Here is a 24,506-nt window from a genome sequence, read left to right as displayed (position 1 = left end):
AAGTACACATTGGTATGCAGCTCAATGAATGTTAATAAAGTGAACACAAACAAAGAAACAACATCCTGTCACACTGCTTATCATCCTCCTGGTCACCCTGGCTTCAGACACTGTGGGGCTGTTTTGCCAGCCATGATGGAAAGCTATTACTTCAAAGAGGGCATCTGTGGCCTGCCCCCGAGGGGGTGGGATGGGGGACAAAGCAGATGTTGTCTGGGCCTGATGTTGAGGCAACAGTTGAACCAGAACAAGGAACAGTGCAAGAGCCTGGTGCAAGGAGTCCCTGTGCAGACCCACGAGGAAAGGGAGGAAGCTAGAGTGGGAACTCTGGGATGGAAGACTGTTCTCTTCCATTCCCAGGCCTAGTAGATGCTCAATGAATACTTGTTGAGTTGGATCTGAAAAAAATCCAGATTTCCAGCTTCCACTTACTGTTAATTATGAAGCCTGGAGCTTCATAATTGTCTGGGAGGGGGGTTCCATTGCTACCCTCTTTCCAGTGTCAGAAATAGTACAGAGAGGTTACCATCTTCTTCAAGGTCCCCTTACCACTACAGGATAAAACGTGGACTCACATCTGCTTTGCTCAGGTCTCCATGCCTCATGGAAGAGAGGAAGGGTGGCCATATGGAAGGCTGGAGGACAGGTGAGAGCTGAGCAATCACATCTGGTCACTCATACGATGTCATTCACATTTCTTATAGCAACCCTGGGAAGGGTCGCACAGAGGAGTCTAGGCCAAAGGTCATCTCTTCTTTCCAGGTAGTCCCTTAGGGAAGGGACAGACAGCAGGGTTACGCAGGACCATGTGCCTCCTGGGAAGATGAAGCACAGAGATGGGCAGAGATTTACCTGACGTCACACAGTAAGACAGCAGTCAGGCTGGGGAACAGTAAGGCAGGAAGGTTTCCTTGGTGAGAAAAGTCAGGAAGTGACCCTAGGAACCAAGGGAGGCAAGAGACTAGATTAGCTGGCTACCATCACACATCAAACCAGCCTGAGTATCCCGGTCTGTAGATCCACAGAGCTTGGGAAGAGAAGCAGCAAACCCCCAGGCAAGGGCCCAGGAGGAAATGGGAGACCCAAGGCCTGAGCACAAGCTCCAGTCCTGGCCCCTCCTCACTGTGTGATCCAGGACAAGGGCCTGCCCTCTCTGGACCCAGCTGACCTCTGAGAGCCCTTTGCATCTTTTGCATGCCTGCCAAACACCAAATCTCTCTCTGTCCTCCCAGACTTAAGCCAAGGACTGACTTCAGGAAGCTGCAAAGGGAAGGGCTATTTTGGGCTCAGTTGTGGCCAATAAGGAGCCCTTACCAGCAAAGGCAAGTGCCTGGGTATCCCGGGGTGTGGGAGGAACTGCAGGATGGATTGGGGCGGAAGACAGTGAACTGACATCAAGGAGCAGGCTGTAGGAAGATACTCGGGGAAAGCACAGACTAGGGAAGGGGACGAGAGGTGACAGACTGGGGCTCCAGAGTCAGTGGCCTGGAAGAAACTGTCACCTCCAACATATGGTCTCTGCAGATCCACATAACCCCCTGGCTGGGTGAGCTCGTTCTCAAAGAGGTAAAGTCACTTGCCTAAGGCCATTTTAGCCAAGGGCAGAACTGGCAATGGCAGGCTCTTCTACTGTCACAGTAAAGCATGTCGACCTCCATTTTCCCTGAGATTTCTCTTCTCCAGGCTCCTGAACCCCAAATGCTTCAGCAAGCACCTGCCTCCCTGCGCATTGCCATGCACTTCCCGGTCCTTGACTTTTCAACCCCCCATCACCTACTGTTGGTGGCTCTGGGCTCCTTTTTCAAACTCACCATAGACCCAAGAGACCCTCAATCCTGCCTTCCTGAACATCAGACAGATGATCCAATAGGGCCAGGCTCAGGCAAGGTATTGCTGAGAGTGTTGGAGCCCAATGAGCGTAGGAGGCCTGAGGGGACCCAGACTTCAGACTCCAACTCCAGTAGGAATCCAGACCTAGCAGGCTGGAAACTGATCCTTGATGCCAGTTCACTGCCTGCTCCCCAGTCCTCCCTAGACAGCCCTTCCCCAGGGAGCTAAGGCACAAACACAGTATCCGAAGCACAGCTTTAGGAGGAGCAAGACTTGGCCTGCTAGGTGTCAGCCTAGGGCAGAGCACTGAAATCCAAGTCTGAACTTCTTGTTCCAGCCTTGTATAGTTGACCCTTGGTGTCCATGACTTCTGCATCTGCAGATTCAACCAACCATTTAGTTAGATTTATGATGGTTGTGTCTGTCCCAAACAGATACAGGTTTTTTCCTTGTTGTCATCCTCTAAACAATACAGTATAATGACTATTTACATAGTATTTACATTGCAGTAGGTGTATAAGTAATCTAGAGATTGATTTGAAGTTTAGGGGAGCATATGTATAGGTTTCATGCAAACTTATGCCATTTTATATGAGACTTGAGCATCACAAATTGTGATATCTCTAGGGGTCCTGGAACCACTACCCCATGGATATCAGGTTTTTCCATTTTGAATCTGGTACAGCCAGCAGGAGATGCCCCACTCCCCCAAAGCAGTCACCCATTCAGATTCCTCACAAACAACCTAATTCCCATGGCCCCTGCCTCTAGGTCACCATCATAGGTCACCCCAATTTCCTGGGGACTCATGCTGTGCCACCTACAATGAGGTGTGGCAGTGCAGGTCTTCTCTGGGCTCACTTTCCTAGCTATACTATGTGAGATTCAACAAGAAGTCTGAAGATTTTGTGGGTCAACTTGAGACGCCAGGATGTTAGAAAGCCTGTGATTCTGGAGCCTGGGGCTCTCGGAGATCCACGAAAAGCTAGCCTGAATCTCTCCTGTATCTCCACACCTCCCTTCTGTATCCTCACAGATGTTCGGGAGGGCCACTTCTTTCATGGACTTGGGAATCAGAGTCAGTCGGAGGAGGATGTGGCCCATCCTGACCAACAGTAAATAATAATTAGGTTCCTTCATAACCGGAGGGGTGCGGGGGCAGGAAGTGTGCAGGCTTCCACTCTGGAGACCTGCCCTATGGAGCCAGCGTGGCCATTCTAATTCTCCTCCCACAGAGAACTAGAATGACTTTGGGGTGACAAGTTTTGGCACCCCAGTGTTCAGATGAGGAACTAAGTTGGGGGAATTTAAAGTTGGTGGTAGATAGGGGCCTGGACCTCCTTTAGAACCTATGATGAGTTGCCAGTACTCCTTGACCAAAAAGTATGTCCCTATTTGGTTTATTAAGTGGTTTCTGAAATGCCACTATCTGACCCTAGAACTTGGGAATGGGGCATAAAAGGTCCTCTGACCAAGAAAACATTTCTAACAGTAGGAGGCATCCTGGGCTGCTCTGGCCTCCTCACTGGGACCCAGTATCAGCCCTCCTAAGAGTTCCTCCATAAAATAGGATGTGGGGCTTAAATAATCCACATGCCCAAGCCTGCTCCTGGCTGCCCCATTGACAAGGGGCCATGACCCTGACACCAGTAACCTGGAGTTTCCTCTGCCCTTCTCCACAAGCTGGGCTCTGCCTAAGGAAATGAAAACTCTTCCTCTACCTCCCTCCCCACACAGGTGTCTAGTCCTTCTGGAATTTCCTGGACCCTGGGAACCTGACCTTTCCAGTCCTGAATGTGGCTCAGATTCTAAGACTGTTTGTTTAAAACCCCAGCCCTAGCCCATCTATCCCCAAAAGACTTACTTAAGTTCCTCCTCCTCCCTTCTCAGGCTGTGATTATCTTACTGTAGCCAGGTCTCTGTTCCCAGCAGTAGGCCTTCCTTGCTTTCTGAGTCTCTTCCAGCTCTGGGAGAGTCACCTGAGCTCTATGAATGGCAGAGTTGGGGACAGTCGTTGGTGCACTGCTACCTCTGGCATACACCTTCAAACAGACACACCGTTCACAGAGCTGGGAATATAATGTGAATAGTGGCCTGGGTTTGTGCAGTTTATGCCTCCAGCTGTTGCCCAGCTGGGCACTCTGATGGCTGGCACTGTGGGACAGTTGGTGGAAGGGAGAGGAGTGTGTCACTGTCTTGCTGGAGATAAGGACTAACTGCCCTAGCAGAGAGGGGTGGGGATTTGATCTGAGCCCAGAGGAATGTCCAGGAGCCCAGGGGTGGGCCTCCTTCATGGTAAACACCCTTCGTAGGCCCTTTTTCTCCTTGCCAACTATATGAGTCTCATCTGACAAGGAAGGCAAAGTGGGTTATACTCTCTGGTCGCTCATTTCCAGGTGGCAGGACCCGGGCAATATTCAAGACTGCAGTCTCTCCACCCAACTCAGTAGAGGGGATTGAATTCAGAGGCTCTCACTGAGCTATATCTCACCCCCCGCCTTGTTTAAATTTTCACACAGAATCTTGATAAGTTGTGCAGGTTGGGTTAGTAATTCTTATCTCAGCGATTGTTACCTCAGCCTTGTGATTCTCTGGGATAACAGGCATGCGCCACTGAACTCAGCAAGGCTCACATGCCTCTCTAGTGCATTGTACAATCCGTTCGTGGGGTAGAGCTCTCAAGGCGCCCACCGGAGACGCGCCCTGAGTCGCGCTCCCGGCTACTGCGCAGCTCTGCAGTTCCTAAAGGGCTCGACAGGTGGCGACCTAGAGCAGTTTGGCTTGGCCGGAGAGCAGGGCCCTCCGCGGACACTCGGTAGGGGCTCGGGTGAGAGCCGGGACTCTGACGTAGGGGGCGGAGCCGGCAGCTGTGACGCGAGGGGCGGGGTTGCGCGGCTGCCTGCCGGGCTGGCGATTCATTCAAAAGGCGCGCAGGCTGCGCTGCCTCCTGTGCGCGAGCTGAGGTGGCCCCCGGGGCAGCGTTGGACGCGGGGCCAACCTGGAACTGCCGCGTCCAGGTAAGGGGGGCGCGCGGGGCCTGCAGCCCGGGGCCGCAGTCCTGCCCGCGGGATGCGCCCCTGCCTTCCCGTCTCTGAGGAAGTTCGCCCGCGCGGCGGATGCGGCAACCCGGGGCGCACGCCCCCTGCCCGTGCCTGTCCCGGCGCCCTCTGCGCCCTCGCTCCGCCGGCCTGTGAGCCCCAGGCTGGGACTGCGTGTCCTGCGCCGAGACTACGGGCCCGGCCCTGCGCAGTGTCTGTCGGAAGGTGCGTGGCGGGGAAGCAGGGGGAACTTGCAGTGTGAAGGACGGGCAGAGTCCGGAGCCGCCCTGGCCCGGGAAACTTGGACAGAGACCAGGATGGGATGCGGGACGGGGCGGCGGCGCCTCTGTGCGGCTGCGGCGCGCGGGGCGGGGGGGTGGGGCGTCTGAAAGGTGTCAGCCCGTGACTGTGGGTGACACGGCGCGTGAGGCGGCTTGGCTTAGGCAGACGTGTGGCCGGGACACTGGGCGGTGACGCGGAGCAGAGTGAGTGACACAGAGGGGCTCTGTGTGTCTGAGACAGGCGGAGCGTGTACGTATGATTGTGTGTGAGAGAGACTCTGGGTCACCGGGGTCACTGTGTGTGGCCTGCAGTGTGAGCAGAGCAGGGCCAGGACCACTAGTTAGCGTGAGTGTAAAAGGGAAGAGGACAAGCGATTGAGAATGAGCATAGCATGTGTGTGGGGTCAGGTAGTGTGTCTGTGTTGTGCATCAAGACAGTAAGAGGCAGAAAGAAGGGTGACCTCAGACACCCAGCAGATGGGAGGACAAGGAAATTGGGCTCCTTGGACAAGGGTGGGTCTAGGACTATCCCCAGGAAGGGGCACCCCTCAGGATTTCAGTTTAGGGAGGGGATGGAACCTGAGTGACATGCGTTGGGAGAGGGACACTGGGCAAGGCTGGGTGGCATCATAGCTGAGCCTCGGTCTCCACCCCACAGACACACACAGAAGTCCCTGTGAGAGGCAGAGCTGCTCCTTAGAAAGCTGTATTGTCAATGGGCCCAGGCTCAGTCCTGATATCAAACCTTGGTCTCCCCATCCTCACACTGAGGTGTCAAGCTGTGAATGGACTGTGAATCATCATTTTGGGAGCTTCTATTGTTTTTGGGTCAACTGCCTCTGTTTTCCCTTTCCTCTCCTCAGGCAGAAAGACTGAACGGGGTTGGTGGCAGGCTCATGTTGGAAATATAATGGTTCAGGGGCTGCACCCGGGTGCTAGTGAAAGGTTTGGAAGGGAAGCTGTCCCAAAACTGGTCGGATCCGTTAACACTATGGGTCCAGAAATCCTGGTTCTCTAAGCAGATCTCATTTCTTTGCCTTCCTAGTTTTGGGGAGAGGATATTGACTTTTTCCCCAGGCATGGCTCTGGTCTGGTCTGGGAGGCCGAATTCTTGCTGGAGAACTGACCCAGGGTCCCTTCCCCATCTAGCATGACAACCTCTGAAGGTGTCATTGGCAGGGGGTGTGGCACCTGCTGAATGTAGGCTCTGGAAATTCTGTCTTCTGCTGTCATCTTCTGAAAATGTTGATTGCTTTCTGGGGGAGTGGGCACAGGGCCAGGCTCTGTTCTAAACACTCTATGATGTGCTATCTTGTTGAATCCTCACAGTGGTTCTGTAATGTGACTGTTTCAAAGAACCTGAGGCTCAGAGAAACAAAGCGGCTTCGCCCAAGGTCAATGAAGAGTCCAGACAGGGCCAGGATTGGAACTCGGGTCTTCTGACCCTGTGAGGTGCTTAGAGAGGATCACCGTCCTCCTGATAACTGTTTACGGCTTACCTTACCGTCTCTCATACCTGGGCTGGCAGACATGGCCTTGCAGGCTGTCCCATTTGAGTTTTGACTGTGACGTGTGTGTGTGTGTGTGTGTGTGTGTGTGTGTGTGTGTGTGTGTGTGTGCATATGTCTGGAACACGGGAAGTGGGTAAGTTACATGATCTTCCTGTTCTTTCTCTTCCTCCTCCTGCTTGTCACTCCCAGACAGAGGTCACCAGAAAGGCTTGTGTCCTGCCTTGTAGAGTCTGTGCCTGGCCTTGGGGGTGTCCACCTGGCTCTGAAGAGTGAAGTTAGCAGCACAGCTCGGGGTGGCAGGGACAATTGACTTTTACCACACTTGAGAGGCCCCCACTCACCTCTTTGCCATCACTCAAGGACTTCTTCCCATAGACTCCCACTTGCTGTGCTGGGGAACACATACATGGAATGACCTTGAACAGCTGCTCTGCCCTCTCTGGGCCTCTCTCTCCCCATTTTCCCCCAGTGTCCCTTCCAGCTCTGACCACTGCCACTGGTTTGTTTAGAACTGAGACTGGGCATCAGGGTGGGCCTCGGTCTTCTTTGAAATGACGGGAGCTGTGCTTCTTGGGGCTGATGAAAATAGCTGTCTTGGTCTCCAGGGGCTGAGCCCGAGTTATTTCCATCCCCAGCAAAGAGGTGGAAATAGCTCAGGCCTGGGACGGGGGAGAGAGAAGAAGGGTTAACTTAAGGATTTACCTCTTCTTGGCCAGCCTTGTGGAGGTCCTGTGCTTCCTGTGCCTGCCTGAGCCCAGTCTTTCTGGGGACTTGGACCTGGGCCCAGACTTGGTGATAGTTGCTGGCGGGAGTTATCTGCGGAGTTATCTGTGTCTGGCCAAGGATGGGAGAGGTTGAGGGGCAGTCACCATCCATCCTGCTCATAGGTATAGGAATCAGCCAGCAGGTCATTCTGACTGCTCCCCATTTTACAAAGAGAGACTCAGTTCTGAGAATTTCAGGGACTTACCCAAGCCCCCTATCCCTGTTCTTCTGGCTTTTCTCCTCTAGGCAGAGGACCCACCTTACACCCTTCCCGTCATTCCTTGGCTGGCGGGGCATAGGCAGCATGGGAAGCAGGAGTAAGACACAGCTTTGCAAGCCCAGGCTGCTTGTACATTCTGGTTCAGTCCTGTTCTCTGGGCCCAGACTCTTTTTTTTTTTCTTTGCAATTCAGGGGTTTGGGCTCAGGACCTCACACATGCTAGAGAAGTGCTCTACTGTGGACCTATGTCCATATCCCTTTTTATTTTTTATTTTGAGGCAGGCTCTAATTAAGTTACCCAAACTTGTCTTATACTTTCCTTTTTAAAAAATCTTTTCATTATCGGTACATTTTAAATATACATAATGATAACATTGGTCACAGGGGATTTGTACGTGTACTTGATATATCTTGCTGCTGCTTTTTTCCTGTTTCCTCCCCCTCCCTTCAACCCCTCTTCCCTTTCTTACTACAAAAGCTGTGTTTCCATTTCTTTTCCTTGTTCTTTCTGTCCTCTCCTCATCTCTGGACCTGTACTTTCAATCCTCTTGTCTCAGCCTCCTGAGTAGGAGGGACTGCAGGTTTGTGCCACTGCACTTGGCTGTAGGCCGAAACTCTTGTACCAACTCCTCTGCCTCCATTTCCAGTCCTTCCCATAGTGAATTCCCTAAAGCGCCTGTTGTCTTTAGCCTGCAAAACAGTCTAAGCTTCTCATCATTAACTTTTCGTCTTTACCTACACCCCTCCCTGTGTGTTCTCTGTCCCCTCTTTGTATAACCCTCCTGGCCTTTCCAGGCTCAGCCCCAGCCTCACCTGAGCCAGGAAGTCCTCTAAGCCCAATGTCAGTTCCTCTTCATTGTTGTGGCTTACTTCCCGGTGTCTTCCTTGTCTCTGGGATACAGGTACAGATGTGGGTCACTTGTGACACTGTTTGCCAAGCTGGTTGACTGGCCTGACCAGCAGCCTGCCCTTTCCACTGCCACATCTGTACTGACCACTCTGTCCCAAGGAAGGGTAGTCATGTCGGGTCCCCGTGCCTGTGCTGTCGAGGGCATGGGAGCTTACATTCAGATCTCTGAGGCTCACCACGGCCTGGGGCTGATTGTGTGCTGGGGTTGAGGCAATGACTGAAGGCCACCCCTGGGATATGGGCACATTTGGTGCTTACCATGGCCCTCTTCCAACAAGGCCTTCATTCTGGGCTGGCAGAGGAAGCTGTCCCTACCAATGTCCTGCCATGCGCCAGATCATGGACTCAGCATCTCCCACAGCAGCGCTGATAGGGGTCTCTCCTTTCCAGGTTGCTACAGAGCAGCCGAGACTCAGTGGAAGTGAGCAGCCCTGGTTTGCATCACACAGCCACTGTGCTAGAGTCTAACACCAGCTTTTGCCCACACCTGGCTTGGTCTTCAGATGGGAGTTGAGGGTTGGGGGCCAGTCTGACAATGCTGTTGTGAGCTTCCAGAGGACTAGTTTGGATTACTGAAGCAGGAGGACTTATTGGTAGGTAGTTTTCAGCACCTGGTCTGACTGGGCAGGGTACAAAACAGAGCTAGGCCCTTTGACAGGTGAGTGGGAGGGGGGACCAGTGAGGGAGGATTTTACCTGAGATCACTCATAAGGCGCAGTCCCACCCCCAACTCAGAATTGGCGAGCGCTGGGCAGATTAGCATCCACAGTAAAGCTGAACTTCTGTGCCTGGGCCAGTGATTGCAAACCTTTTAGAGCTTTCAGTGATAACAAACACCTGATAACAAAGATGTGCCATAGGTTCGCCACCATTGGTCTACGCCTAAGCGTAGTGCCACTGGATAGGGCTGCATAGCAGAGAGCACAGAAGCTAGTTCTGTGTTCCTACTGTGTGCCCACGCCTGACATTAAGGCCCCTGAGGCTGCCATATCTCAGCTTCATGTTCCAGAGTATCACCAGTCTTCCAGGCCCAGGCATGGAAACCCAGGTCCCAAGAGGGGAAGGCACTTGCAGGTCTCCAGTGACACTGGGATCCAAACCTGGATCTGTCAGCCTTGAAGGCCAGAGTTCTTTCCTGGGCCACTCTGGGAAAGATGAGAGCTCTATAAATAACCTGCCCACGTGGCTGTGAGACTGTGCCCTGGCTGGTTGGCACAGAGGGGGCCTCTCTAGCCAGTTAGAGGCAGGGTCTGAGTGTGGTGCGGAGAGAAGAGCCGGGCCTCACTCACCACTCACAGGGAAGGCACAGGGAGAGCAAAAGAGCCTACAGGGTGCCCAGCTGCCCACATGCTGCAGGCACTGCTTGCCTCTCACAGGGAGCCTTTCCTTTCTGGCAGGGGCCAAAGGGGGCTGAAAAGTGATAGCCCCTCCCCAAGCCCAGCTTCCTGCAGGAGAGGGCACCTGAGCTCAGATGAGATTATACGAAGTCACCATTCACCTATGAACTGTGAGCCCTCTACCACACTGGCGTTATTCGTGGACGAATAGGTAATAATTGCCCCAAACTCCAGAGGAAAAACTGAGGTTTGGGCATGTGGGACTGTATCCTTACATTAATTGTTCCTGCTTCATACCCCTCCACTCTCCTGACTGTGGCCTCAGCTGGTGTGTAAACAGGTGACACAGGCCTGGAGACTCTTAGGAAATGGGGACCCAGGGAGTCCACGCAAAGCACTCTTGCTGTACCCAAGCTTCTGGGTAATCTTGTGTGGACACTGCTTAGTTCTTTTTTTTTCCTATTTTATTTTATTACTACATGTTTACAGTACATGCATTTTATAATCATCTTGGGGAGTTGGTACACATGCATAATACAGTTTGTTTCCTTTTTTAATCCCTTCTCCCTGCCGCATGATTCTTCACCTGGGTTATTCCACTTAGCTCCTCAGCATTCCATGAGGCTGAGACTGGCACTTCTTTGCAGAGGAGGACCTCAAAGTTCCGAGAGGGTAAACGACCTGCCCAAGGTCACAGATCCACAAAGTGACAGAACTACAGCTTGAGCCCAGATATGCTCTCAGAGCCTGGCCTGACCTTATCCATTCCTAGCACCATGTCATACACACACACACCCCAGGACTCAGGACAGATCTGTGGAGTAGGGCCTCAGGAGCCTCTTTCCTAGCACCCCAATTCTGGGAGCATTGGAGAATGGAGCATGGAGATATAGTTTCCCCTTGATCTCTCCTGAATCCTCTGTCCCAGTCAGCTACATTAGGGTGATGGGGACAGGGCCTGTACTGAGCAGATTCTGGACCACCTGAGCACATTAGTGATGCTGTAGAGGTATATGGCCAGGGCCAGAGGCCAGGGTGGCTTCTCAGAGAGGGAGCAGTAGCATATGCCCCAGGTGCTTTCTGGGCCCTTGCTGTGCTGTCCAGGGTCAAGGACAGACAGCTCAGGGCTGGTTCATGCTGTTAAGAGGTTGTGGGTGGACTAGAAGTGTGCCTCGTGGCAGCAGCAGGGATGCCAGGCCTGGGGGACGAGCAGGAACGCGTCTGCTGCCTACCCCTCTCTAAGATGGCTAAGGCTCGCTGCTTTGTGATCAGATTGTTACAGGTTACTACTTAGGCATTGTGAGCCTCAGTTTCCTTGCATGTGGAACCTTGCCTTTGAGGGTTCTCTGGGACCCTGGCTGGAGAGGGTGATTAGGGAGCCCCAGCTCTGCCCCAGAAATCACTCTGGTCTTACCCAGTCCCCTAGCCCCAGACTTGGCCTGGCTTGGGTGGAGGGAAGAGAGCTCATCCATACCCTGCCCAGACTGGGAGGAGCCAGGTGGGCCAGTCTGACTACCTCAGCCCTTTTCTTAGCCTCAAGGAGCCAATTAGCCCCTCAGCCTCTTCTGCCCATCTCACCCACCTGAGCCATTGACTCACAGGCCCAACGGCAGCCATGAGGCCTGAGGGGCAGAACCAAAACCAGCTCCTGGCAGTATCATGGCACAGGATTAGAGGTCTAGCACTGGGGAGGTACTCATTTCCCAGGTACTCAACCTGGGAAATTCTGGTTTCCCCAGGCTGGGGAGGGCTGGGCATGGGGGCGCCCTTCTCACTGAATGACCCCAAGTTGGCTTCTGTACCTCTGTGGGTCCCCAGTCCAGGCAGCAGCCCTAGGAAGCTGGGGCTTTGCCCTGGGACCTCTTCCGCGTACTGGGAATTCCCAGACTTTCCCAGTCTTCCTGCTTCTGTTAGTTCCCAGGGTATGCTTTCTTGCCAGAGCAGGCACAGATTGGAACAGTACACAAATGAGTGTAGGTACAGGCAAATTTCCAGAGGCCCTGAGGCTGCATGTGGGGACAGAACCCTCTCTGGTCTTTGTAGTAGGCCTTCAGTTGGACCACTTACTGTGCACTGCAATTTCCCTAGCCTCTGCCCTCAGTTGGGCAAACTGAGAACATCTACCTGTCAGGCTCTGGGCAAGTGTCAGGGTAGGGGAGGCAGACAGGAGACAGTCTGGCTCCATCCCTGCTTCAGCATTTACTGCCTGTGTGACCCCTACCAGAGACCTCCTCCAACCCTGTCTCTCTAGGAGGATGGCCATGCCTGGGTGGGGGTCAGTGTCCTTCTCCTGTTAGGGGAGGAGGGGAAGCAGGCAGCGCCTAGGTGCCCACCCTGCCACCCAGTGTGGGTACTACCTTCCTTCAACCCCAGTTGCCAGGGAACCACTGGGTCCCTCGCTAACCTGGATTTCTCTATTGATGGGCTGCCTTTGTCTTCCTGCTTGGTGTGGCCACTGCTGAGGGAGGCCAGTGTCCAGCTGTGTTTCCAGGCAACCTTTCCTCTGGGGGCTGGAGGGAGGTCCGCAGGGCCTCAGAGCCAGGGCTGGGCAGTAGTACCTACCACCGGTACCCTCATTCCCCAGCAGGCAGCAGGCAGCCCTGCACACCAGCTGAGATGCAAATCCATCCTTGCCTCTCTGCAGCCTGCTTAACCCTTTAAGCTCCTGGGGAACATACAAGCTTTCAGCTTGCAGCTGAGGTTTGGCATGACCTGGGCACTACCCACCAATCTCCTCAGACTCCTCTCCTCTCCTGCTCCTCCTCCGCCACCACCCCAGAGGCTTAGCATGGCTGATCTGACACCTATACCTGGCTTGGCACCAGGCACTGTACCTAAGTACAAAAGTAAACCTTGAGTGGGGTGTAGTGAGTGGTACACACCTATAATTCCAGCACTCTGGGAGGCTAAGGCAGGAGGATCATGAGTTTGAGCCCAGCCTGGGCAACTTAGCAAGACCTTGTTTCAAAAGTTTTTAAAAAGGTCTGTAGCTCAGTGCAGAGGCTCTGGATTCAGTCCCTGGTACTACTAGAGAGAGAGACAGAGACAGAGACAGAGAAAGGCAGATAGTATAGGAATAACACTCACTTGAAGAATAGTGAATACTTACTGAGGGCTTTCTGTCTCAGTTCTCCTTTGAGAAATTAATGTCAGTTCTCTCATTTTGCCCTCAATGCAGCAGGGTGCTCCACAGCCACAGTCAACGTGGAGCAGAGCAGGGAGGCTTGTGCTCCTTTGCCTGGAGCCTCAGACCCATATTCAGACCCAGCCCTTTCTAAGCCCAGCTTTGGGCTCCTCCACCAGCAGCCTGCTGTCTGGTCCTCCCTCCCCTGGCACAAGTGGCCTATCTCTTGAAGACACTTTTTCTGCTTCCTGTCCCCAAGGCAGCACACACTCCCCTGGTCTGGCACTGCCACCACTCAGGGCAGGGAAGGGGCTGGGTAAACAGGGTGTTGATGAGTGCTGAGGGGGAGACTTCCTGGAGGAAGTGACTTTGAGCTGAGCTCCAAGTGATGGGCGGGGCTTGTGTGCGGAGGAAAGTGCAGGTACCCTGCGCTGAAGGTGCTGAAGTGGCTGGTGCAGCTGCCTTCAGTGAGCAGGCCTGCAGGTACATCCTGAGCAGCAGGCCCAGGTGCAGGCTGTGCCCCGACTCTTAGCTGCAGAGTGGGGAGCTGTGGAAGCGAGGAAAGGAGTGAGCAGGCAGGAGGGGTGGCAGGGCTCTGGGGGATCGCGGAGTGTGGAGGGGAGGCATGTGGCAGGGCCTGGGTTACTAGATGGGGCGCTTCAGTTCTGGGAAAGGGGAAGCTGCCTGAGGCCTGGGCGGGGTCACCGTTTCCTCTAAGGAGGCCTCAGGCTGCTCCCCTCTGGGCTCTGCAGGGTCAGGCTTGCTTCTTCTTCACTTGGGGGCCTGGTCATGGCCTGGCTAGCTGGCTTTTACCCAGGGAATTTCTGGTTCTAGTTGTTTGGGTGCTTTTTCGGAGGGCTGAGTCTCACGAAGCCCTCCTTAACCTTTTGGTCTGGTCAAGCATGTTCGGTGGAGACTGCGTGAAGACTTCGTGCTCAAGGCTGGGTGCTGGGCTTTGTGGTGAATAAAGCAGACATCCCTGCCCTTCCTGCTGTCTGGTTGGGGAGCAACAGTAAACAAGTAAGCAGACAAACACTTAATTACAAACCTGCAGCCCGGGAGAAAGGGCTGTTGGGGAGGATGTCCCGTGACCTACTTTGGGTCCATTACCTCATTGAAGCCTCCTGATAGCCACCCTTGCTGGGGGAGATAAACATGCCCATCTTGGAGATGAGGAAACTGAACCCCAGGGAGTGAAATGCTCAGGGCCAGGGAGTTGCTGGCAGAGGAGATAGGTGGGGCTAAGAGACCTGAGGGAGGAATGGCCTCTGAGCCGACTTCCTTCTTGCCTAGAACCACTGGGGTGCGCCTCACCCACCATGCGACAAGGGGAGGAGCATTCTTCCTCTCCTCCTCCAGGCCACAGTCTGGCCAGGTGCACTTCTGAGCCTGTCTCTGTCTCTGACAGCTGTCCTGCAGAAAGCGCTCAGGAGGTGCCAACTTTGGGTCATCCCTGACTGCTTGGCTGGGTGGACCAGGCATTTGGTCCCTGGGCGTCTCTCTGAACTTGCTTTGCCATCCCTGCAAGGCTGTGGCTTGGACACTAGAGGCCTGGGGGCAGGGGTCTGAGCAGTCTGTGTGTGCACTTGTGTGCTGGGCTCTTTTGCCTGACTGTGCAGGTCCACTGAGGGCTCAGTCAGGGTGAGTGTGGGGGCTGGGGCAGCCAGACTGGAGTAAGTGGGGGTTTGGGGTAATTAGAAGGCACATAATTAGAAGGTGCAGGGGCACTGGGTGGTGAATGTCTGAATGTGGCCTCTCAGGCTGATGTGGGCCTCTGGATCCTTACTTTCCTCCTGGAAGTCTCTAGATCGCACCGCTCCATGCCTGTCTGTACATGAGCAACTGAGCAGCTGCACAGCTCCTGCTTTTGGGCTCAGGTCACCTGCAGAGGCTACCCGGGGTCAGGGGTGTTCCTGGGACTCTGGGTTTGCTTGTTAGTTTTCACCCACTGCTGGGGGGCTGGCTGCAGGTAGTGGGGAGAGCCTGAGGATTTGGGGCTGTGGTCAGGTCTGTGGCTTAGAGCCCTTGAAGGACTGGACTGAGTCTTGGGGAGATGGACTGGGTTAGGGGTGCTGAGCAGTAGAATGACATTGTGGGGCAGAACCTGTGACTGAATTTGAGGAGGCATAGGTGAGAGTGAATCAGAGTACCAGCTGAGGAGCGTTGACTGTCAGATGTGGCCTTCACTTACTCTTCTGGCCTCCACTGTCCCTGGGTTTCCCCTTGGCCATTCTGGGGCACAGAGTGCACAGAACAAGCAGCTGGCGGTCAGTGACCTGGAGAGTCCCTCGGATGATGTGACTGCTGCCCCCCCCCCCCCCCCCCCGGTGTAACTGAAGCCTGGGCCGGGCCCAGGTCAGGTGGGCAGATCAGTTTTCTCTGCTCCTTTTCCAGGGGAGAAGTCCCAGCTGCCCACAGGGAGGGGGGCTCTCATGTGACCTGGATGGAACCTGCTACAGGCAGCCAGTCTCCCACCAGGCTTAGCTTCAGACAGGCCGGGGCCCTGGGTCAGTGTCTGAATTTTCTGAGGCCTATGGACCACCCTTGAGTTCCAGAGGTGGCCTGTGCCACCCTGCCATTCAAGAGCTCTGCTTCCATCACACTTCCCTGATGACCCGAAACCCTGGCCCCTGCAAATATATCCGGGAACTTCCCCGTTCCTCAGTCCCTTCTTGTTGTCTTATCTGAAGCCTGCTTCCTGTTGTCCCAGCCTTGTCCATTGGTTGGAGACTTACCTGGAAGTAGCCAAAGTCTAGGGCCATGATCAATCACTGATGTTACCACACAGATCATACCCTGCTCTACTGTATTTCTCAGCACTCCACCTACTGACAGGGTCGCCTTTCTGTCTGTCTGTCTGCCATTTGTGGCTCCTACGATGGGGTTCCCTGAGGACAGGGTCCCCTCTGTTGTATTCATGCTTCATCCTTAGTGCGGAGAGCTGTAGGCACATAGGAGGTGCTGGAGAGATGAGGAGAGGCTGGACGCTGGCTGGGGATGGGAAGGGTCACTCCACCCTGTGGCACTAGGCAGGCAAGAATGCAAGTGGACATGTCCCCACCACCCTACCTCACCCGGTGGGGACCAGGACCTGGAGACCAGGCAGGTGATGGATGTGGGAAGGGGACAGGGAGGATAGGAAGCTGTGGGAACCAGATTCAGCTTTGGGGAAAGCTAGAGAAGCTTTCAGAAAGAGGCCTTGTGTTGGGCTTTGGTGGTGGTGGTGTGAAAGGTTCTTCCTTGTGCAGAGTGAGCAGTAGTGAAGGCAGAGGAGCAGGAGTGGCAGCAACTTGCAGACCTGTGAGAGACCTGGCTGGCAGGAGCCCAGAGCTGCAGAGGGCCAGGCTGCGGTGCTGCAGCCCTCTAGGCCTGGCCCGAGACCTCCCCACACTTCCTTCCTTCCTCTGAGCTCCCTTGCTGATGCTGCAGGGCACCTGGCTGTTTATGGGAGGGAAAGGAAGCCCTTCCTCCTCAGGGAAGCCTCCCCATCCTGCAGAGTCCTCTGCCTGCCCTGCCATCCTGGTCCGACCTGGGAGCTGGTCCCAGACATGCAGCCCCTGGCTTGCATCTAAAGCAGGGAGGGCAAGCCACGCCCTGCTCTGTGTGCCCAGCAGCACCTTGCAAATTCCTTGTCAAGGCCCGTCATGCCGAAGGTGGCCTGGGGGCACGTGGCTGCCTGCCTGTCCCCACTGCCCTCTCAGTCTCCCCATGTTCTGCCCTAGGCCAGTGACCACTCTGGGGCCTGATGATGAAGCTGAGCCCACTATGCTGCCCTCTGTCCTGCCTCTTTGTGGTAAGTTTGGGACGGCCTGGGAGAAGCTGGAAGAACCCTGAACCCCACACCCAGCTCTCCAGGGATTCTGCTGCTGAACTGAGCTGTGGTGACACGTGGCTTCTGACCCTACCTGGGAAGAATTTGAGACTGCAGACTCTTGGAAATACTTCCATGTTCCCCCAGCATGAGATGTTAACCATGTGGGAAGGCCATGGCATCCGGGAAAAAGGGACCAGAACTTCCCAGCTCATACCCACCCAGGCCAGGTGGAGGGGAGAAGGAAGGACTTGGCTGATGTTTCTAGTCAAGGGAGTGTGGCTGACAGCAAGGTGCCTGTTAGCAGGCAGGTCTGAGGACCACCAGCTGCAAGGTGCCCTGGGACATGAAGGAATTTGGGCCAAAGAAGCCTAGAATTTGAAGCATTTTAGATTGCTGAGGTTAAGATCTGTATTGGTCTAGGGATCCTAGAATGCAGCCAGCATTAAGGGTCACACTTGAGTCAGAATCAGGCCACCTGTATCTACAGACTTATAGCCTTGGCCTGGTATTGGCTTTCTGCTAATGCCCAGGAAGGGTGAGACTGGACCTTGGGCAGGAGGCCTCTCAGCTTTAGCAGGTACAGGCAACTAGCTCTGGAGATCCCCAGAGTCTCTGTGAAGTGCCACCTGCAGGCAGCTTGGTCTGTGCTGTGGCCGATGCCCCCAACAGACTAGGCCACATTGGAGGATGGCATACCCCACAGCAGGAGTTCAGTTCACACAAGTGGACCTAGTGGAGAGCACATCATGGAAGGGGCTGGAAGCACCCATTGAAAAGACCCTTTCTTTTCTACGTGGCATACCCTGTTTGGGTACAGAGGTGTGACTGGGGTGACCTTGCCACAGGGGATGGTCACAGAGGAGGATGTGGTCTCAGAGGCTCAGCCCAGGGCTCAGAATAGTAAGTACCAGCTGTATGCTTGGCTCCAGGGAGGATAAACAGAGGCTGGCTAATGACATACCCAGCTGTGTTGGGAGTGGGGGTGGCAGGAAAAGGGAGAGAATCTGAGTGAGGAATTCGGAAGCATTTCCTCATCATCTGTTTGGTCAGCCGGAAGGGGCAGAACTCAGAGACCCAAGGGTTTAAAGTCCTGACCCCTTCCCTGGTTCTTTCTAGAAGCAGGCAGGATTTTCTCCTTACCCAGGCACTGGTTATGTTTGAGACAGGGCAGGTTTTCCTTGCAGTACGAGGGATTGAGGTTAGAAGAATATCCCTGAAGCCTGAGGGGGTTCAGGGTGGCCCTGTGTGGTCAGCAGTCATCATACCCAGGGCCTCAGGAAGTAGGAACTGGACAGATGACCCCAAAGACCCTACAGCTCATGCTTTCTATCCCTCAACATGCTCCTCCTCCTCCTGCTTTTTTCAGCTGCTGTCCGGGGCTCTGGCCACTCCAACATCAACCACCCCTTGGCAGTGCCCACCTGGAGAGGAGCCTGACCCGGTGAGCACTGTACTGCCCATCTGCCCTGTTGTGGGGAGACTCCTGGGGGAGCAGTGAAGCGCCAGGCCTATTTCCCAGGGCTCCTGGCCTTGTTCTCACCCTTTCTCTTGTACAGGAGCTGGGCCAGGGCACACCATGTAGGTCATGCCCCCCGGGCACCTTCTCAGCCTCCTGGGGCTCTAGCCCATGCCAGCCCCATGACTGCTGCAGCCTTCGAAGGAGGCTGGAGGTCCAGGCTGGCACCGCGATTCAAGATGCACTATGTGGAGGCTGCCAGCCTGGGTGAGCACAGGAGTGGGAAGTGGGAGGTTCATGTCTGGGAGGCCAGGACCTTGAGTCCTGGGGTTCCAGCCCATTCCACACTGAGCAGGCTTCAGTCTCCCTCTCCATGACATGGGATGGGGCAGGACCACTGAGCATACAGGAAGGCATCCAGTCTCTCTTATGGATAGTTTTTTGGAGAAACTTCTGGATTTCAGTGACATCTTCTTTATCTTGATACATTCTTTGTTTTGTTTTGCTTTTTGGTACTGGGGATCAAACTCACAACCTCATGCTTACCAGGAGAGTGCTTGAGCTGCTGAACTAAATCCCCGGACCTGACATCTTCTCTGCAGGTGGTTTGAGCCAAGGGGGGTTCCCCCTATTCCATGTCAGCCGTGTTCCTGGGCACCTCTCAGTACTCACAGCTGTGATGGTGAGTGGCAAATGGGGGGTGGGGGTGGGAAGGGTCCCCTGAGCTGAACTTTAGTAACCCCACAGTGCTCACATGGGATGGTGGGATCCTGTGGAGGAGGGTGGGGGGTGGTGCTGAGGCTGTGGTCACTGGAACACTTGTTTCTGAGTGACAGAGACCATCCAGCAGATGGCAGCCACAGTTAAGGGGATTGGGGGTTCACATCCATGAGATCTCTGCAGCACATGCACGCTGACAGATATGTGCATGTCTACACGGCTCCTCTCACACTGAGCCCTGTGCCTCAGAAGCAGCAGGCCCACAGACCAGGCCATGGAGTTGCGGGATATCCCTGGGCCCAGACTGTGCCATGTTACTGTGTGCACATTCCTCTCATGCAAGCTTGAGCGTCTCATGATAACTAACCCAGTGGCCAAAGCAGGAGAAAAGGAAGGACCCTGAGCTGGCCTTTGCCTCCTGAGGTGGCTAGCCAGGAGGTGGCTGCCTGGGCACATCAGTTCTTCCTCCACCTCCTCTAATGGGGTGCAGGGCCTCGGCCTCTCTGTAAGTGTCGTTCTCTCTACCTTGGTCTTGCCTCTATGTGCCATGGTGCTCAGAGTTGGGGCGGCGGGCCCGACGTGGTGTGGAGGTGGCAGCAGGAGCTGGTGGTGGCAGTGGCAGTGAGACAAGGCAGCCTGGAAATGGTACTCGAGCAGGTGGTCCCGAAGAGACAGCAACGCAGTACGCGGTGATTGCCATTGTGCCCATCTTCTGCCTCATGGGGCTGCTGGGCATCCTGGTGTGCAACCTGCTCAAGCGGAAGGGCTACCACTGCACAGCCCACAAGGAGGTCGGGCCCACCCCAGGCAGTGGAAGCAGCGGTGAGGCCCGCCCTGGGGTCCGGATGGGAGGCTGGGGAGCAAGGACTGGCTGGGCCCCAAAGCGGAATGGAGTGCCGCCAGAGGGAAGCTCCTAGCTGGGGTCTACTGAGAGAGGCCGCAGGTGCTGCAGCTGTATAGGAGCCTTAGAAAAGGGCGTAGACTGACAGAGAGGAGAAGGTGAGGGACCAAGGTGTGGGATCATGGGCAGAGCAGGGGCAGGACAGCTGGTGGCAGCCGTGGAATCTCTATCTTGATAAAGCCCTCCTTGCCTAGCCACAGGTTCTCCTCCTGAGGGCTGTAGCTGTATGTGTGACTTAAAGGCTAGAGATGGCCTTTCAGGTACCAAAGGGACCCTCTTGACCTCTGACCTGGATCTGGAGGAATGCTCTGCAGTAGGAAGGCGGGCAGGACAGCTGCCCCTGCTGCAGGCTCAGGTTGCAGCTCCAGGCTAGGGTTTGAGTTACAAGTCCTGGAACCAAAGGAGAGGAGTGTTCTTCCACCCTGGCCCCGGGGTTTTTCTGCCCCACCAGACCAATGTTTTAGACGCACTGGGGACTCCACATGCATGTACACTGCCCTGGGCTCATAGGATCCTTCCAGCTAAGTCCAGGGTGAAGTGGCACCTCCAGTGCCAGTCTCTGAGGCTGCCTGGGACTGGCAGGGCCCTTCCAATTCCTGATGCTGAAGTCTGGAGAGGGAACTAGGCACGGGCGAGCGAGTGGGTGGCAACTCAGTGCTGGTTTGCCTGGGACAGTACTTGTTTTCTTAGCCTAGTGACTTTTAATTGCTGGCTGCTTCCCAGGTGCAAATTCTGAGACACCATGGTGTTGGGCTCAGGATGGGATCACAGTGGCCCATTCCCACACACTTGACGTTTGGGCCCAGAGTTGACCAGTGGCCCTTAGTTAAATAGTTCCATGGACAGGGCAGTGTGCAGGGAGGTAATGGGCCTGAAGGGCAGTTTGTTGTAGACGTTGGAAGTGCATCCTAAGGCTCAGGCAGGGCAGAGCCACCCCAGAAGAAGCTGACACAGTCTGTGCCCTCCACAGTCTGCAGACTGTGGAATTTGGATGGCCCTGAAACCAGTAAGCAGAGTGGGCTGCTGAGTACAGGTGTGACCTGAATAGTAAAGGTGACAATGAGCAGCAGCTGTTGCCTGAACACACACGTGGCTCCTACAGCCGAGGAAGGCCGGGGCACCCTCTGCCGGCAGGTTCTGGTATAGCTGGGAGCCCAGAGTCCTCCCACCCCCTCCTAAGATCATGGACCTCTGCTTTTTCCCAGGGATCAACCCTGCCTACCGGACCGATGACACCAATGAGGACACTATTGGCATCTTGGTGCGCCTGATCACAGAGAAGAAGGGTGAGAGGAGGGTCTGACCCATCCCAGTGCCCAGGCAGAAGGTCTCCTCTGAGAGCCACTGAGTGGACAGGCCATCAGCCCACCCTGCCTCCCTGCGCTGGGGCCTCAGGCTGGCCTGATCTTGTGACCTTGGTGCCACCCATGAGTGTCTGGCCTTGGTGGATGCAGGGCAGAGGAAAAGGCTAACAGCCAAGATTGGGGACAGGTGGTGGGTAGGTGAGGGGTTTTTGCTGGGGCAGGGCAAGGGCTTCCCTCGTGGCAGAGCAGGGCTCTGACCACAGCTGCCCGCAGAGAATGCCGCAGCCCTGGAGGAGCTGCTGAAGGAATACCACAGCAAGCAGCTGGTGCAGACGAGCCACAGGCCTGTGCTCAGGTGAGAGGGCAAGGCCTCAGCCCATCAGCTTCCCTCCGGGCTCCCCACCTGGGTCTGGTACGTCTCCTGACTCCTTGGCTCATCTCTGCCCTGGGCCCCAGCTGCCCTAGTGACTGCACCCCCTTGCTCTCCTGCAGGCTGCCTCCGGCCTCCCCCAGCATGCCGCACATCTGCCCGCATCGCCACCACCTCCACACTGTGCAGGGCCTAGCTTCGCTCTCTGGCTCCTGTTGCTCCCGATGTAGCCAGAAGAAATGGCCTGAGGTGCTGTTGTCCCCTGAGGCAGCAGCTGCCTCCACTCCGGCTCCCAGCCTTCTGCCTGCCCTGGCCAGAGCTCCCAAGGCTGGGGCCAAGGCAGGACGTCAGGGCGAGATCACCATCTTGTCTGTGGGCAGGTGAGGTGACAAATGGCATCATGAGAAACATGGCTCCTGTCCAGCCCTGAGCCCCTTGTTCCATGATGGCCATGCTCTTCCTGGACCTCCAGGCAGAGTGGGTGGCCAGAGGAAAGTCAGGACTCCCCAGTTGTGCCGTGTCTCATATGGACCTCTTGGGTCGCCAGGGTACCATCTTGGCCCTCACCATACCTGCAGCCTCGCAGGCCAAGGCTATGCATGTGTAACTAGAGTTGGGGTGCTGGGGACTGGGCACAGATAGCACAGTGAAGCCCTTGTCTGTGGAGGGCAGACATTTTCTCCCTGAACTGTGTGAGCCTGGAGATGCCGGAGTTCCCCTCTAACGGGGTATGGTTGCACCATCTCGCCTCTTAGGTTCCGTGTGGCTCGAATTCCTGAGCAGAGGACAAGTTTAGTGGCATCTGAAGTGAAGACCATCACAGAGGCTGGGCCTTCTGTGGGTGACCTCCCTGACTCTCCACAACCTGCACTCCTACCTGAGCAGCGGGCACTGCTGGGAAGTGGTGAAAGCCATACCAGGTGGCCGAAGCCCCCAGCAGAGAACAAGGTTGAGGTGAAGTATGGGGAAGGTTCCTGTTAGCACCTGACTGACAACAGAAGAGGGCGGAGCGCAGGGACCCTAGGCAGGGGCTCCTTTCCTGGAGCCAGGAGCCCTCTTGATGTCACTGTTGTCTCCAGGAGAACCGCTATGTGGTCCGGCTCAGTGAGAGCAACCTGGTCATCTGAGGCGCTGTCGAGTCTGAGGATACTCAGCCTTGCCCTGGGAGGTCCCCAAGACTTCCTGGAGGAGGCAGAGCTGCAGCTGAGACTGAGGACCAAGAAGCAGTGAGCCAGCAGACACAGGGAAGGTCCCAGCCTGGAGGTGGGACCGTCTGCCCCAGTGAGGCGGCATCAGCGGGCACCGTGTGCAGCAGATTGAGAGCCTCGCCTGTCCCTGTCGCCCCAGTCCCTTGCCTGAAGGATGCCCTAACCCTGTGCTGGCTCAGGCCACATCCTAGGAGCCCACTGGCTTCTCTGAACCGCCAGGGGTCTAGGTTTGGTGGAGGGGCGGTGCCTGTGTCTGGTGCCCCAGCCCCACCCCTTGGTGACTGACCCTAGAGCAGATGTGCCTCCCTCTCCTCTTCTGGCAGGTCCTGTGAAGGGAAGGGATAATGAAAAGCCCTGGGCTGGGATGCTGAGTTCCTGGGTTCTAATCCTGGGTGTGTCCCTGGCTATCACTGGGCCCCGTTTACCTGACTGTGAAGTGGGGAGAGAATGTCTCAGGATCCAGGGCCTCCCCACCTCCTTGCGGATTCTGGGCGGGGTGCTGTTGGGGGAGAGCTTGACTCTGCCACCCCTCCCACTCGTAGCTTTATCTGCCCATTTTTGCTGCTTTCTGCCTTCAAGGCTCCCGTGGGGCTGTCCATCCAGGCTCCACCTGCGGCAGACGGAGCTGAATGCATGTGCCTGCCTCCACCTGCTGTTTTTTAACGAAACAGAAACGGACTTGACCTGAGCAGGGCTGCTGCAGAGCCTCACCTGCCCTGCACTCCAGGGTCCCTGGAGCCTTGGGGACAGAAGCACTGGCAGGGCTGGTGAGCACCTCTACCCTCCGTGGTTTCCATCTCCCTGTGGTGCAGTGTGTCTGTCCTCAAGGCCCTGGGTAGCGCAGGGGACTCCAGCCCATCCCATGTCACCACTCTGGCTCAGCCACCTGGTTATTTATGTGGGGCTGTGCAGGCGCGGACCCACCTCCACCCCCATTTCTCATATTTATTAAAATTTACTATTGTCCTGCCCTTGCATCTGTGTCCCCATCCATTGTTGAATAATAAAAGATGGGAAAATGGTGTCCTCAGGTGCTTCTTTTTCCTGTGCACCTTCCCAGGTCCCCTGGGCCCTGCCCTCTGTCCTTCCCTTCTCAGCACTTGAAGCTTGGAGAGCAGGCCTGGCCAAGAAAATGACTTGAGAACCTCACAGGTGAATTCAAGTTTTCAAATAACAACGTTCTAAGAAGTAGAAGAAGCAAGTGAACATAATTTTGGTATATTTTAACTCAATGTATCTAAAGTATTCTCATTGCAATATAAAATCAATATAAAATTACAAGTGAGGTTTTTTTGTACATTTTTTGTTTTGGTACTGAGGATCGAACTTACAACCTCGCACTTGCCAAGCAAGCACCTGTGCCACTGAGCTGAATCCCCAATCCTCTGCTGTATAAGATACTTTTTTTTTGGTGACAGGGTCTGTGTGTAATTCAGACTGGTCTTGAACTCAGTGACACTCTGCCTCAGCCTCCCAAGTGCTGGAATTACAGGCAGCACCACCAGGCCTGGCTGTGTTCACATCTGGAAACAATCTAACTTAACCCAAGGTTACATCTAGCTTACAGCTCCAAGTGGTGTTGTAATGGACCCTACAGCAATGGCTAGAGGAAGCAGCATGGTGTTGAGCCTGGGTGATGAGGTGAGGGGGGCACTGGGCTGGAGTGTGTGGGAAGGGGAGACATTCCCTGGAGCGGGGACAGCATATGCAAAGGTCA

General features: G+C 55.2%; 1 protein-coding gene across 8 annotated transcripts; it reads left to right on the top strand.

The window, feature by feature from the left end:
* The first annotated feature begins 4,690 nt into the window (after window positions 1–4,690).
* On the top strand, window positions 4,691–24,074 carry Relt (RELT TNF receptor). 8 transcript variants are annotated; one of them, XR_010049846.1, is made up of 12 exons: window positions 4,691–4,847; window positions 16,739–16,809; window positions 18,197–18,271; window positions 18,387–18,553; window positions 18,889–18,968; window positions 19,565–19,828; window positions 21,113–21,193; window positions 21,485–21,566; window positions 21,704–21,961; window positions 22,337–22,535; window positions 22,661–23,556; window positions 23,887–24,074. XR_010049846.1 is itself a non-coding variant. In XM_063256522.1 (12 exons), the coding sequence occupies exons 3-12, from the start codon at window positions 16,762–16,764 to the stop codon at window positions 22,706–22,708; spliced, it is 1,302 nt and encodes a 433-aa protein (XP_063112592.1). In that variant the 5' UTR covers window positions 4,702–4,847; window positions 13,918–14,036; window positions 16,739–16,761; the 3' UTR covers window positions 22,709–23,813. The 8 variants fall into 8 exon arrangements, 6 of the variants coding, with proteins under 6 accessions (XP_063112590.1, XP_063112594.1, XP_063112592.1 ...); XR_010049845.1 differs by having other exon boundaries at window positions 23,850–24,074; XM_063256522.1 differs by lacking the exon at window positions 23,887–24,074 and adding an exon at window positions 13,918–14,036 and having other exon boundaries at window positions 4,702–4,847; window positions 22,661–23,813.
* Window positions 24,075–24,506: the final 432 nt, after the last annotated feature.

Source organism: Cavia porcellus, unplaced genomic scaffold (genome assembly GCF_034190915.1).
Source record: "Cavia porcellus strain 051 isolate PalLab524CR breed Dunkin Hartley unplaced genomic scaffold, mCavPor4.1 scaffold_9, whole genome shotgun sequence".
Classification (NCBI taxonomy): Eukaryota; Metazoa; Chordata; class Mammalia; order Rodentia; family Caviidae; genus Cavia; species Cavia porcellus.
The sequence above is the reverse complement of the archived record's forward strand: the minus strand, read 5'-3'. Positions and strand labels throughout refer to the sequence as shown.

Bases quoted from the DNA above. Each gene is read 5' to 3' on its own strand.
- Relt (XM_063256520.1), top strand. From the start codon at position 16,762: ATGATGAAGCTGAGCCCACTATGCTGCCCTCTGTCCTGCCTCTTTGTG. The intron at 18,272-18,386 runs GTGAGCACTGTA...TCTCTTGTACAG, and splicing joins CTGGAGAGGAGCCTGACCCG to GAGCTGGGCCAGGGCACACC. The intron at 22,536-22,660 runs GTGAAGTATGGG...TGTTGTCTCCAG, and splicing joins CAGCAGAGAACAAGGTTGAG to GAGAACCGCTATGTGGTCCG.